The sequence below is a fragment of the Monodelphis domestica genome, chromosome 7, assembly GCF_027887165.1.
Source record: "Monodelphis domestica isolate mMonDom1 chromosome 7, mMonDom1.pri, whole genome shotgun sequence".
NCBI lineage: Eukaryota > Metazoa > Chordata > Mammalia > Didelphimorphia > Didelphidae > Monodelphis > Monodelphis domestica.
The window spans coordinates 40,083,154-40,098,382 of NC_077233.1; the positions used below are offsets into that span (position 1 = coordinate 40,083,154).

At 33.7% G+C, this 15,229-nt stretch overlaps 1 protein-coding gene across 16 annotated transcripts in view; it reads left to right on the plus strand.

Moving 5' to 3' along the window:
* CHL1 (cell adhesion molecule L1 like) overlaps nt 1-15,229 on the plus strand; it is a 261,865-nt gene that overhangs the window by 135,073 nt on the left and 111,563 nt on the right. For all 16 annotated transcript variants that reach the window (XM_007500104.3, XM_007500099.3, XM_007500102.3 and 13 more), the window contains one exon: nt 13,714-13,890. In XM_007500104.3, the coding sequence (XP_007500166.1) occupies nt 13,800-13,890 (91 nt within the window). In that variant the 5' untranslated portion in view covers nt 13,714-13,799. The remainder of the gene's footprint in view (nt 1-13,713; nt 13,891-15,229) is intronic.

The window sequence follows — 15,229 nt, forward strand, 5'->3', positions numbered from 1 at the left end:
ATATTTCTGTAACAAAAGAAGGGTCAAAGACTTGGATGCAAATGAAAATAATTTCGCAACAAGACAAGTATACTTAGCCACAGTCAGTTAATATGTGTAATATATAGATTTAAATATATTCATCTATCTATCTATCTATCTATCTATCTATCTATCTATCTATCTATCTATCTATCTATCTATCTATCTATCTATCTATCTATCTATCTAAAGTCCCAAGGGTGTCAGGAAGAGTAACAGACCCTAAACAAACTCCATTCTCCCAAAGGAACAAGCTTCATTCTCCCAATGGTTACCTATGGTTACCTACTTCTCCAATACTTGCCTATCTCCCAATTTTTACCTTCCTCCCTCATCCAAAAATGTATTTGCTATAAATTTTTCCCTTTTAATAATTTATTTTGTCCTAAAAACAAATATAACAGTAAAATTAAAACCTTTCACATGCTTTCATGAATAAATACATAATATGTACTTCTACTAAAACATTATAGTAAATCAGAATCAATCTATTTCCCAGTATTTATGAAGGAAAAAAAAATCTTTCAAGTATTGCTTATTATGATGGAATTGGCAGGAATAATCTTCCATAAAAGCTAGTATATGTTTTGAAAACATCATATAATACCTTATTTATTGCTGTGAGAGACAAAACTCCATTCATTAATCTCTAAATGGATCACAGTATAATACTGCTTTTTCTAATAAAATATTTTAAATATTTTTTTAATAAATATTCTTGCTGGTCTCATTTTATGTCCTATAGAGAAGATCTGACCATAAGTTTTCCTGGACTTCAACAGGAGTTCAGACCTTGCCTTATCTCTGAAGAAAAAAAGAGTTCCTTGGTTAACAACAGGAAACCACATTGATTTTAACATGGTGAATATGTTACCAAGATGTTAAAAATGTGAGCTGGACCATCTCAGTTGCTTAGCACTTGTGAATATTAACACTCCATCTCCATGAGAGTTCAAAGCACATTGGGTCCTTACTTTAGTTCTAAGACTTATTGAGGCTGATGGTATTAGAGTGGGGAGGATGGTTTTCCTGTTACTCTTTTCTGATTGCATTGACACTTGAGTGACAGTTGTGACTCAAAGGATAAGTTGTTTAGTTATGTCCTCAGCTTTCAGAGGTTGTGATGATAAAAGGGAAAGTAAACTGAGAAATGAGCAGCAATGACAGTGATCTTCAGTAGGATTTCTCCCCAAAATCAAATCTATTTCTAAGGTTCCTGAGATTGGAGGGCTGTTAACATATGAATCTCAGTGATTGACTTAGAGTTACATGTATTATGAATTTATCTTCAGGAAAAAAAAAAACATTTAAAGTTAAAATTTGTGTTTATTTTCTCTGATCCATTCAGTATCTTTTCATGTATTTGGTAGACAGATTTTTATCATTGATATCTAAGATTATAAAAAACAGTAAACATTCTAATGGCAGTGTTAAAAATCAAAGAAAATAGTTACTGCTGGATTTTCATGCTTGAAGACCAGTATTCAAATTCTGTCTGCCAATTACTACCTGCTCATCCCTGACATTCAATTCAAAATTCAGTTTCCTCTCTGGATCTGTTTTCTAATCTGTGAAATGCCTTAATTAGGGTTTCATAACTCCCATGGTATCTTCCAGGTCCAATTCTATGAACCTTCGTTGATTTTTATATCAGCTATCTGTAACTTTATTTTAATTCTTCTGATCTCCTTCATCCAAATATATATAGTTAATTTGGATGGTCATTTCTACTGACCAGTTGGAGTTGTGGCTTGATATGCCAATCAATTCCTCTCTTACTATAACAAAATGTGTCTTGTATCTCCCAGAAGATAAAGGTGGAATTCTCCATGCCCCAAAGAATTCATTGCTACCATTTGTTTTTCCAGCCATAAAAAGTCAATAACAACTGACTATAATACCCATCCCTCCCACCCCGGTTGTCCTGAGATAGCAGCCATCTTTTGAGCACCATCAGCATATAATGAAGGAATCAACAATAATAGCTGTTTTCAGCTATTTGTAATACCTATTCATGTGCAATTAAGTAGCAATTTCATGAGATTCTGTATGGTCTAGTTAAGTGCTAGAAGCAAGCACAGAACCCCTGCTGTTAAAATCACTACCTCTAGAGAATGCTTCATTACCTTACAATAGCAACCAACCACTGTAGTCAGATAATAATTATGGCATGAAAATCGCCTCCCTGACTTTTACCATGCTTCTAATCAGAATATAGTACAGAGCACTGCTTCATATTTTAAAAATGTGTCAATAATAACCTTGATAACTGTTATTGGGAAGCAGGTCTATTTTTTCCATCAAATTTTGTTACTTTTATCAAAAGACTTTCATCAATAGCTTTTTCAGATTGAAAGAAGAATCAAAGCAATTGTTAAAAACAGAATTTATTTCTTACTTTGTTTTGGCTAATGCTTTGTTAGTAGTATGCCTGATCTTTTGAATTCTGTAATCCAAACTCAAATCTTTATAGGAGGAAGAAATGTCCTTAGTTCAACTCAACAAACATTTGTTAATCTTAACTAAGACATAATTCATACTTATTTATATGAATTTGATTGGAGAAAATAAAATAGGTTGTTGTACAATGTTCATTCTTTACAGTTATTATGCTATAACATTTACTAGTTGTTCTGTATGTATGTAAATCTGTTTGCTAGAAGGTGATGTTTTTAATCTCTAATTCTGAAAGACAATTTAGCATGTTATATTGAAATTCTGATGTCTGTCAATGGAGCATGGACCTAATGGATGAAACTTAATTTGTTGAACTATTGAGATACTAGGAATCCCATAGATATGCCATTTAATAAACCATTCTAGATGAATCTGTTCTTGAATAGACATTATACTAGTAAGTGAAAGTCCTCCTCTTTCCTCAACTCTTTTCTCACCCTCCTTCTCCAGATACCTCATTTGCCTCCCTAGTCTACATCTTAGAAGTGATACTGAATATTGCTTCTAAGGAAGAAGAGCAATAAAGACTAGGCTATTTGGCTTAATTAGCTTGCTTAAGGTCACACAACTATGAAGTGTTTGAGGACAAATTTGAACTCAGGACTTCCCATTTTAAGGCCTGGATCTTTATGTACTGAGCCACCTTGCTGCTCTGAGTAAAAAAGTTTTTAACTCCAGACATCTCAGAAAAAGAAAATGAAAAGATGAATTCATAAAAATTTGAATTAAAGTGTTCTTATGTTCAGACTGCATTGAATACATGACCATTATAACTAAAAGTGCAATGTCAATGAGTTTAAATTTTGAGAGGCAATAAATTAAATAGTTCAACTTGATTTAACTTCTATGATATGTGAATCATTTGTATCCCAACAATTCTGTGACAGTAATATCAAGAAATCCCCCCCCACCCCAACTATCAGTTTCATGAATTCAGGTCGATTTTTTTCTTTAAATGATTTTTGCAGAAAGAATGAAGAGGGCAACAGGTACAAATCCTTTTTTTTTTTTTTACATGGGGTTCAATGAGTGTGTAGAAAATCTGATTACTTTATAGGAGACAGTGTTGGTCTTAAATGTTTGACATTTAACAGTCTACACAATATAACCCTACCCTATATTTCTAGTCCTTTCATGTATTATTTCTATTTACATGCTTTATATTGATGGCTCACTGGCCTACTCACCAATCCCTAGTCATGGCAATCAACCTTCTATTTCCCACACCTACAATTTGTTTTATTTTCTATATTTAATATTTTTTGTAATTACATTTAAGGGCAATTTTAAACATTTAAAAAATTTATTTCCAAATTTTTTCATTCCCTTCTGTTTGAGAAAGCAAATAATTTAATATAGGTTATGTATATAAAGTTACACAAAATATGTTTCCATAGTATTCATGTCATCTGCATTTTAACACTATATTTTTACCACTATCTCTGGTAACTCAAATTTTTTCATCACTTCTGTCATATCAGAGACTCAGTTCCAGTGACACCTGTTATACTCCACTTATATCTAAATTAGTGATCTTTGGGTAATTGTTTATAATTTGTATAAAATTTGCATTAGCTTATCTAGTTCATATCATGTTCCTTAATATAATGGAACCTGCTTGAGGGAAAGAACTATTATTTGATTTTTTCCTAATTATTCTTAATGTCTATTCATTTCTTGACAAAAGGAGGAAATTTGAAGAAAATTAGTCCTTGTGATTTCATGAATTTGATAGTCACTAGATAGGAAAATTATTTTTCCTAGTTTTTATATTGATACAATTTTTAATAATTATTTGCAATCCATGTCCTCTCTCCTTTCAAACTCTCCTCCCCAAGGTAGCAGATATTATGAGATAGGTTGTGCATGTGTTATTATAACAGACATTTTTCTATGTTCATCATGTTGTGAAAAGACACATCATTTACATGAGAATAAAGGGAAAAATTAATCTTTCAATCTGCATTCAAATACCATCAGCTCCTTTTATGGTAGGATGGCCTTTTTATCATGAATTCCTTGGAGTTGTCCTGGATAATTGTATTGCTGAAAAGTTTTAGTTAAATCATTTACAGTTGATAATTATACATTATTGCTGTTAGTGTCTACAATGTTCTGGTTCTGTTCATTTCACTTTGCATCAGTTTATATAAGTTTTTCCAGGTTTTGAGATGGGAATTTTCATAGATAACTGCCTCACAGAGTAAGAATAAAAGTGTTTAGTAAATCTTAAAGCACTCAATGAATGCTTCTTGAAAGAATGAATGAGCAATAATCTCCAAGCTTCATGCATACTTCCTCTCTATTTTCTGATGACTAGAATGCTGGCTTCTTCTCACTCCATCTTGTATGGCTGCTTTGTTAGTCATTGGTCTGGCTTGTAACACTCTTGGACTTGTTTATTCCTTCCTAGGCTCAATGTCTCAAATCCTTTGACTAAAACAATACCACCAAGCATAGCCAAAGGACATTGAGTCTGCTCTCCTTAACCTCCTCCTTCTTTCAGAATTTCCTCATTTGTTTACTCCTCCCACCCCAACCTCCCATGGTTTCACTGAGTATCAGGAAAACAGAATAGTTGTCGGGTTTGACAAGAGAAAGTGTAGATGGGCAGATGGGATCCAAGAATTAATAGATTATTCTGGCATCTTGCTGGGCAACTACAATTTCAAGTATTCCTCCATTTCAAATAGTCAAGCAGTAGGAAAAATTATTTTTATATTTATATTAGGATTAATAAGTGAACAGGAATGAACTTTTTTGGAGATAAGGTGATTAGGCTTTTATAAAATCCACTGTGCTTGGAGCTTTTGTATATAATGAGTCTGTGTGAAGATAGTGGGAAGGCTATGAAGAGATGTTGATTAACACCATAAGCAAATCCCTTTGTCTTGTTGCTTTACAGAGCAGGGATGCTCAGCAGATTTACCAAACAGAGCCAGGGTTGATGATCCTTTCTTTGTCTGTGGATTAAAAGCCATTAGCACTTGTTTCTGGATTTCTGTGTTTATGACACATACAAATTGATTTAGAATATTAAGAAATTGCTTCAACGACCAAAAAAAAAAAAAAACTTCAAAAATACTCTGAATTTATGTACCCTGGTTTATGAGGTTTTAAACAATTCAGATCCCATACTTCAAGTTTATGTAAATACACTCTCCTCCTTCACAAAAGGGAATATTTTATTCTTTGATAAAAATGAAAAAAAAAAAGCTGAAGTAAAAGGGCTACCAGTTTCCAAAGATGGATATTTCAGGTGAGAGAGAAGTGAAGGCTATTTTTGTTCTGTTGTGAAGATGAAAAACAGCCTTATCCAGAAACCTCTCCATTGTTATTTTGAGTTCATCCTTTTTTTCCCCCATGAAGAAAATGAATTTTAAATGATCACATGTATCTTATAGCCAAGGACTAGTTAATAAATCCACTGAATTATGTCATGAACAATACTTCATCATTATTACATGTCCCTGTAACATATTCCACTTGTGATAGCTATAGGAGTTTGTGCTTTAATGTTTACTAGATGGAAGAATACCAAAGAAATTGCCTTATCAAAAATGTCCCTACATTGGTTTCTAGTAAATGAGATTTAATCTCTTGAAGCAATGACAGGCTAGATAGCTTAATACTGTTTCCAAGTGGAATGGAATGTCAACAAAGTACTTCTTGGCTACAAACATTCCTTTTCTTATAAAGAGGTGGCAGACAAGGGGCTGTTGTCTAAGTAAATTTGAACTAAGTGTTATTGTTTCTATAGAATTTTTTTAAAAATGGCCTCATCAACTCAAATTATATTCGTTTGAATCATCATTTTTCTTACTCCCATTACCAATAAGGTTTTTTTTTATTTTTAGTATGGGAATTTATGGTCTGAAAGAATATGAAAGATAATAACATTTTGATGTAAAATTCTAGGTATGTATTGTTTTGTTAGGTTTTGCTGAGTATTACATTTTTACAGCCTGAATCAATAAGCTTCAAAATTTATATACTTTTAATTTCAGAATCAATCAATACGCTTTTTGGGCATAGCTAGATGGTGCAATAGATAAAACACCAGGCTTGGGTCTTGGAAGAACTGAGTTCAAATACAGTTTCAGGCATGTACAAACTCTGTAATCTTGAGCAAGCCACTTGATCCAGTTTTCCTCAGTGTCCTCATCTGTAAATTGAGCTGAAGAAGGAAATGGCAAAACACCCCAGGATATTTGCCAAGAAAATCTCATGAGTCAAATATGACTAAGAGGATTGAATAAGAATAGTATCCTGTTGTTCAATTTGTTTTTGCTGAAAATCTTTAATAGGATTTTCTTCCCTCTGAGATCTTTGACAATTTCAGTCTTATTTCCTCCCCCCACCTCCATATTGCTTACTTTCAAAAACTCTTCCCTTTGAGATTATCCCTGGAGGCTCTATTTCCAATCTGTCTCCATCTTCTACAGAGCTGGACAAGTCAAGATTTATAGTCTTTATCACTTACAACCATTTACTCCCACAAATGATATGAATGACATGGCTTTGCTGGGGAGGTGAAAGGGGGCAAAAAAGTATATAAAAATGACTTGGGTTTGTTTTGTTACAGCTAAGTAGAGAATCAGCTTAAACCAGGAGATTACCCAACAGGCCACTGGAGTAGCCTAGGTGTGAAGTAATGAGTCTGCATTTGAGAGGTGTTAGTGTCAGTGGAAAGAGAGGATTTTTTTATAAAACCCTTACCTTCTGTCTTGGAATCAATACTATGTATTGGTTCCAAGGCAGAAGACTGGTAAGGGCTAGGCAATGGGGGTCAAGTGACTTGCCCAGGGTCACACAGCTGGGAAGTGTTTGAGGCCAAATTTGAACCTAGGACCTCCCTTCTGTAGGCCTGGCTCTCAATCCACTGAGCTACCCAGCTGCCCCCTCATTTACTATTCTTATCAGTATTGCTAATTAAAGCACTCTCAACACCTGCTTTATAGCCTGTTTATATTTTCTAAGATTTTTCCTCACAATATCCCCATCAGATAAACGTAAGAAGTTGTTATCCCCACTTTAACATGAGAGGAAATGGATTTACTAATGGTCATATAGGTAGTAAGTATCAAAAATACCACTGAAACTCAGAGTTCTTAACTCTGTACTGAGTTACACTGGGGTCTTCTGATATTAATGTTAGGAACATAATGTGGAATATGTTTTGCAGAATTTAATATTTATTTTTGTTACCAGAGTGAGACTAGATGACTTATAGTTTGAACATAATATGCCATAGCAACAAGTAAGTAGTAAAATCTCTACTTCCTGAGATAAGCTGACTCAAAACAAATCCTGAATATTTGGCCCAGAATTTTTTGAGATTTTGATAGAAAATATAGTAGTAGTAGAAGTAGTAGTAGCAGCAACAGCAGCAGCTTTAGCCATAGTGGTAGTGTATTAGGTGGGGTGGTCTTAACAATAAATAGGACAGTGACAGCAATTAGATAAATGGCACAATAAGATGCATAGTATCTTTTTTCTTCTTATAGAAAACAATATACAAAGACTACTACAAAGAAGCATTTGTTTTATTGATTCTAATTTAAGATGAATTAAACATATGGGTATCCTGAACATCTGCTTTTCTTTTCTTTTCTTTTCCTTTTTAATATCATCTTAGGGAAACCATCACTCACTTAGATTTCTCTTGGAAATATATCTGGTCACTACTATATCTGATATGGCTCTGAGAACTTTTATTCACCTTGGGAAGGAAGTTGGAGACTTTTATTATTCCTACAGAAGAGCAGCAAGAGACAGAAAGGTTTCTTTTTCTTTTTTTTTTTTGCCAGCTTTCACAAACAGTTAATTAAAAGCTTGCCTGCTCTAGGGCTGTATTGCCTACCACATGGGATTTGAGTTAAATGGCTTTAACATCTTCAAGTGGGACAGCTTCTGGTTTTGGCTATGTCCAAGAAGCTTATTATTCTTTAGTTTTAGACCTCACTTTTTCACCAGCCCTGCTGGTTGATATTTTCCTGAGATAGGAAACTCATTTTTTACCTAGGATAGAGAAATTGAGATTTAAAATTGTATTTATCTTATAGCTTTAAAATAGATGTATTCAATAAACTGGACTTTTCCATATCCTGCATGATGAAATGACAAAGAGCTTTTCTTTCTACAATCTGAAAGCTATTTCTATGCTCTCTTTTGTCATTTTTTTAATGTGACTACCCCTGCAGGGGGTCAATTTCTCATTACTAGTGGCTTTTAAGTAACACTCTCTTAACATGCATGTCTCTGGCAAATGAAATCATAATCTTATAAAAAGATGAGAGCTCATCTAGAATTAACCATTAAACAACTTCAGGAGATGGATTGCTTTGTTGATGTTGACTCCGTGGTATGGACGTGCTCTGAATTGTATGAACAAGACTCACTATCCCATTTTTGTACTCTCAATGAGTAGCTTGGTTAAGTAGACAGAGACCTGGGGTCAGAGCAAGAAATAGTGGTTGAAATTACAATTCTGAAACCAGAGGCAGTGAGAGAGATGAAATGAGGAGAGAGAGGGGAGAGAGAAAGAGAGAGGAAACAGAAAAAAAGAGAGGAGAGACAGATACAGGCAGACAAAAAGAGAGAGATGAATGGATAGAGGCAGAGATTTAAATACAGAGAAAGACCAAGACAAACACAGAGACCGAGATAGAATGAGAAATCAATGCAGAGAATGTGTGATTCTGGGAAATCTCAAGTCCATATGTTGCAGACTAGATACAGATATCTGTATTGACTAAGAGTACTCCCATTATCTATAAAGTGATCTAGTCTCTCTGATTCTGTCTCTGTCTCTCTTTTACTCCCTGTCTTCACATGCACATTTGATTATGTATTCAATTGTATAAGGATATATTTAACAATAACAACAGTTTATCTATCTAAGTAATATCCATCGAGCATTGTCTATGAGAGAATAATAGGATAGCGATGCCCTGTAATTTCTTTTTGAACACCATTAAAATAGATAAAAAAGAATGAGAATATAAATAATATACCATAAATTTTATTAAATATGAAAATCTCTTGGGTGATCAAGTCTGTTGAATTTCCTATGATGACAAAATTATGGGTCTTTGAAGTATTACTATATGAGTTAGCTGAGATTGAGACTGTATTCCTAAAACCATTAAAATTCCAACACCTAACTCATCATCATCATTGAGCAATTAGTATCAATGAGCTATTTTGATGCAATAATTAGAAGTACTTAAGGATTCTAACCCACTTTGGGAGATTAATGAGAATTTAACATTTCTCACTTATTTGAATATGTAATATTTTTATTCCCTGCTTCAGGATGGGGTAATTTATCGTGCACAAATCTGGAAACACATAATTTCTTAATAGCATCAGGATTTTTAATGTTTTGGTCTTCACAAATAAAGGGCAGCTCATTTCTTTGTTTAATGAGCTGCCCTTAAAACAATCAATATCAGCTTTTAATGGAACCAAATGGTAAATAATAATTTGCTCATTAGAGGGGATCATATAGTTATAAAAGTTATATCAATTTCCTGTTCTCATCTTCTTTCATAAAGAGATATTAAAATGAAAAGCAAAGTAAATATTTCCTCTACAGTCCTCTACCTTAAATAGCCGTGTACCATAGCCTTGCAACTAGCTATCTAGTTCTTTGACTGCCAACTCTATGGGCCATCTTAACAAACCTTTCTTGTACTTAAATGAGATACCAGTTGAGAATAGAGTGGTGGAAGCAATCTCATCCAACAGAGCAGTTAGTATAACAACATCTAAATGTATGTCTCTGAGTATTGAAAAAGCTACATAGGATACTTACCTATTGCTTCATGGGTCAGAGGAAAAATAAGAGGAATTGGAAAAGGAGGAAAGAAGAAGAATAGTTCCTTTACTATCACTCATTTCTTAACCCATTGCAATCTGATTTCAATTGGAATTCCTCAATACAAAGATACTTGTAAGAGTTAATAACAAAATTTTATGTTTATTTTACTCTCTCTTTACACTCTTGACAATACTCTCATCCTGAATATTCTTCATTGTTCCTCCTCCTCACCACTCCAAGTCTAGTTCTTCATTTTACTTATTTGACCATTTTTCTTAGATTTTTGTTGGCTTATCCATATCAATTTTTGAAAGTGGATATGTTCTAAGGTTAATCTTGGGATATTTTCCTTTTCTCTATATTCTCCCCCTCCCAATAAATTCATAAAGTACCAGAAGTTCCATTATCATCCAATCTATCTATATCTATCTATATATCCATCTCTATATATATACACATATATATATTAGTCAACTGAATAGTGATGTTTATGTTTATATATATATATATATATATATATATATATATATATATATATATATATATATATATACACACCCACACCCACATTTCTTTCAAACCTTTAGTTAGTGCCACAACAACTATCTGCTGGGCAATTTGAACTTAATGGTCAATAGATATCTAAACCTTAGTATCTGAAAAGCTCTCCATTACAAAAACTTGAGCATTTTAACAGGTTGGCCCCATTCGTGGAATTTTTTCCATTTTCATATCTTATATCTTAACTCCTGACTTTCCTGTCTTCTTTAAAGGCACAGGTAAAGTCATACCTTCCACAAGAAGCCTTTCCCAATTTCCCTTATTTCTAAGGTCTTCCTTCTCTTGATCATCTCTAATTTATCCTGAATAGCTCTTGTTTGTAAATATCACATGCTATCTCCGTTATTTGAATGTGAGCTCTTTGAAAGCAGGAACTCTATTCCTGCACTGCATGGGTGTATATATGTAGGTTTGTTTGTTTATGTGTATATGAGTTAAATAAGCTCATATGAATACATGTGTATAAATATATATAGAGACATGTGAGTATGTATGTATAAATATATATACAGATATGAATGCATGTATATATGCATACCTGTATCTATATATGTATGCATCTAGACACATAAATAACATAAACATGCATAAATACAGTTACTTAGCACTTAGTATAGTGCCTTAGTACAATGTCTGCTTACTAAATATTTCTTGATTTGTCTTGGCAACTTCATGTGACATATCCAAAACTCAGTATTTCCCTCCAACCTAATAAAATTTCCAATTTATGTCAAAGATTACATTATATTTGACGGGTCTCAAGTTTATAATCTCTCTGTTACCCTCAATTTCCTTTTTTCTGTCTCCCCACATGCCCAATCAGATGGTTAATCTTGATGTTTCTACCAGAGCATCTCTCATAAATGACTATTTCTTTCTATATTGACACACAGGGACATACCACAAGCTCTCATAATTTTTTTCCTAAGCTATTGTAATGGCCTCCTAATTAGTTTCTTTCACATATTTGCCTCCCCCAATTTTAATTCTCTAAAGATTGTGGAATTGCATTATTAGAATCCAGGTAACACAGCCAGAAATATGATGCTTTTCCAATCAAGGGCTTCTGTCTGAGAGACTAGGGATCCTGAGAAATACTAATTCCAAAAATTCAATATATTCTTTTCCTCTCAGTTGTAGGACTCATACATTGTACATCGGCATCATTTAAGGATTAAAAAAAATTACTTGTGAACACATTGGGATGTGCCATAGCTTCTCCAGATATGTGGAAAACTTCAGTGAAGTGAAGTTTTCCACATATCTGGAGCTAGAATAACTGTGAATTATTTATCAAAAAGTTTCAGTATTCTATTTTAGAACCACAGTTTGGATTAGAAGGCATCATTTCCTCTGTTTTCACAAATGATTCGGGTGGCATCCCCAAATTGATCTGCTTTTTTAAAACCCTTACCTTCTGTGAGTGGTAATGGTTTGGCAATGTGGGTCAAGTGACTTGCACAGTGTCTCACAGCTGGGAAGTGCCTGAGGCCAGATTTGAACCTCGTACCTCTCCTTTCTAGGCCTGGCTCTCAATCCACTGAGCTCCTCAGCTCCTCAGCTCCCCAGTTCCTCCCCCTCCCCAGATCTGCTTCTTAAAAGTACTCTACATAATAACATTAACTGATCAATAGCTACTATATCGAGAAATATGCCCTCAACTTTGTATTCATGGGATTTTATATGAACCAAAATGCACAGAATTCATTTAAATTCATTTACAGCAACCATTTCTTATGTGGCTAGTATATGTAAGATTATACATGTCAATCCTTGTTGTGAAAGTGCTTATGAGTGGAAAACAAACAAACACGTATGACTAAAATATAAACAGTTTATCATTAAGTGATCTTCCATCTGTATTGTTATTATCTTTGTTGTTGCTGTCTTCCCCAAGTTTTGAGTGAGATTGTACACAAGAAGGGTAACTGGTGAACAGATACCCTATTTTCTACATCTTACTATGTGGGGATATTTTTTCTTTCCAGTGACACTGTGATTTCCTCTATTAATTCTTAAGGCTTTTTAGAAAAGAGACCATGTGGTATAGTTTCTTTAATACTGGACTTGGTATCAGAAAGATCTGGGTTTAAATCTAGTCTCCAATTCTTGCTATTTGTGTGGCCTTAGACGAATCATTTATTCTTTCTAAGCTTTAATTTTCTCATCTGTCAAATGAGAACTGCAGAATAGATGACCTCTAAAGGCCCTTCCTACTCTAAATTCCATGAATAGGCTTCAAGCATAATTGAGGAAGAGCTTGAGGAAATGAAGGTGCTTGATATTCCTACCTGCCATAACTCAACTAAAATGAGAATGTTAGCACACTGGACTAGCCCACATTCATTTGCTATTCTTTTTCCTTCTCTTTCTCTAATCCTCTTGCTTCCAGGACAGTGACTTTGAAGAGCACAGAATGGAACACAAGAAAATGAAAACTTCATATCTGTTAGAAATATTAATGCATCAAATGGGATTAGCTACTCCATTTTAAAGAATTAATGGAAAGGGGTCATAATAATGAATGGGGTTATTGCTGTACTCTTTTCCATTCATTAGAACAATGGAACACTCTCCAACTGGAACATGTCCATCAGTTAGTTACACAATAAATATCAACTGGTAATGTAACCAAAATCCTATGCTTTTACTGCAATCTTCTCAGGCAACACAGGGTACTATTCCTATCTCTGAGGTTAGGAGGTGAGTGATATGTGCATATATATACAGAAATATGACAGAAAAAAAATGGCCTACTAGAATTTGTACATGAAAAATATCAGGAATTTAATCCTATTTCAGAGCACATGGGCTAATATTGTAATTATCCTTGTTTTCTGACCTTGTAGGTGCAAAATTTCCTTTCCTTTGGAAGACAGGGTGAGAGAACTTCAGTCATCTTTGTTTCTCATTAGACTGTGTGCCTCCCACAATTATGAAGATGCAGTGGAAACAAAAAGGATACATTAAATATCTGCTTTTCTTCATGTTAAAATTAACAACGGCCATTGAAATACCAATCTCAGGTAATATTTTAATATCAAATAAATATTGGTTGAGAAGCAATGGTAGTAGATTTTTTAAAAATACTGACCTATTATCTCAGTGCCTTTGGACCAGTCATTTAACTTTCCAAGGCCATCATGAGTACTAATGTTGCATAGCAAGGGCGAATTTGCATTATTAGAGAGAGGGTATTGTTGTTGGTGATGGTTTCTTTTTTTATCACTAGAAATTTCAGTAAAGTCACAGAACTATAACGAGTCATTTTTATATTTTGGGAAATACAAAACCCTTTAAAATCTCATGTCACTGAATTTCAAGATGTAGAGAACTCTATGCTGCTCAGAGGATTCACTCTTAACCTTTTACATTTTGGAAGGTAGCTTCCACTTTTGAGGAGTAGTTAGTTATTCTCTGATTCTTGCTTTTTTTCCTTATTCTGGAAACAAAGTAGATAGGTGTCTGGCAGTGGCTAGGGGCCAAGAGAGTGAATAATTGTCTCCTGTCTTTTTTGACAGGATGGTTTGATGTTCTTTTTAGAAGGTATGATGCTAGTCCAGGTGCTACTTCAGCACTTATCCAAGATTGACTTCATATTTTTCTTTAAGACTTAAATAAAAAGTTTTAAGGAAATATATTTTTATGTACTCAGAAATGATCTTATCAGCTACAGACAAACAACGTCCAAAGAAGGCTTTATATTTTTTAGCATACAATGATTATTAATCTAATTGTTTATCTCTATAAGAAATAGAATTATTTGTAGATTTATAATTGACATATATAGATCATATAATCAGAATAATGGATAAAGGGATAGGTGGTAGGTAGGAAGTTAGATAGATACTAGAAAAATATCGAGATATATATATATATATATATATATATATATATACATACATATATATGATAAAAGTTTGTGTATGTACCTATGATAGATCTAATCTATCATCCTCATTTTATGAAATATAAGGTTATAGAGTGACAAGTGATAGAGCAGGAAATTCAGTCCTAAATCTGTATCCCAATCCATATCTCATTCTAATACCTGCCACTACTTTTATACTGAGAGAGATTTAATTTCCTCCTATAACATGAAAGCATTAGACTAAATGAGATAAATGAGCACTTTGTGATCTTAACTTTTTGATAGTGAAATTGTTTTCCTACTTTTTTTAAAAAAAGAATGAATAAGGAAAAAGATGTGGTTCTAAAGGGACCCTCTGAGACTTGGCTTTTCTCCCTTTTCTTCTTATTCCTACCCATATGTTTGGGATTTCTGACAGATACCATGTCCTTTGATTCCCCTCCTCTCACCCCCCCCCCCCCCCGCATTTTCCTTTAGCCACTGTGTTTCTTCCT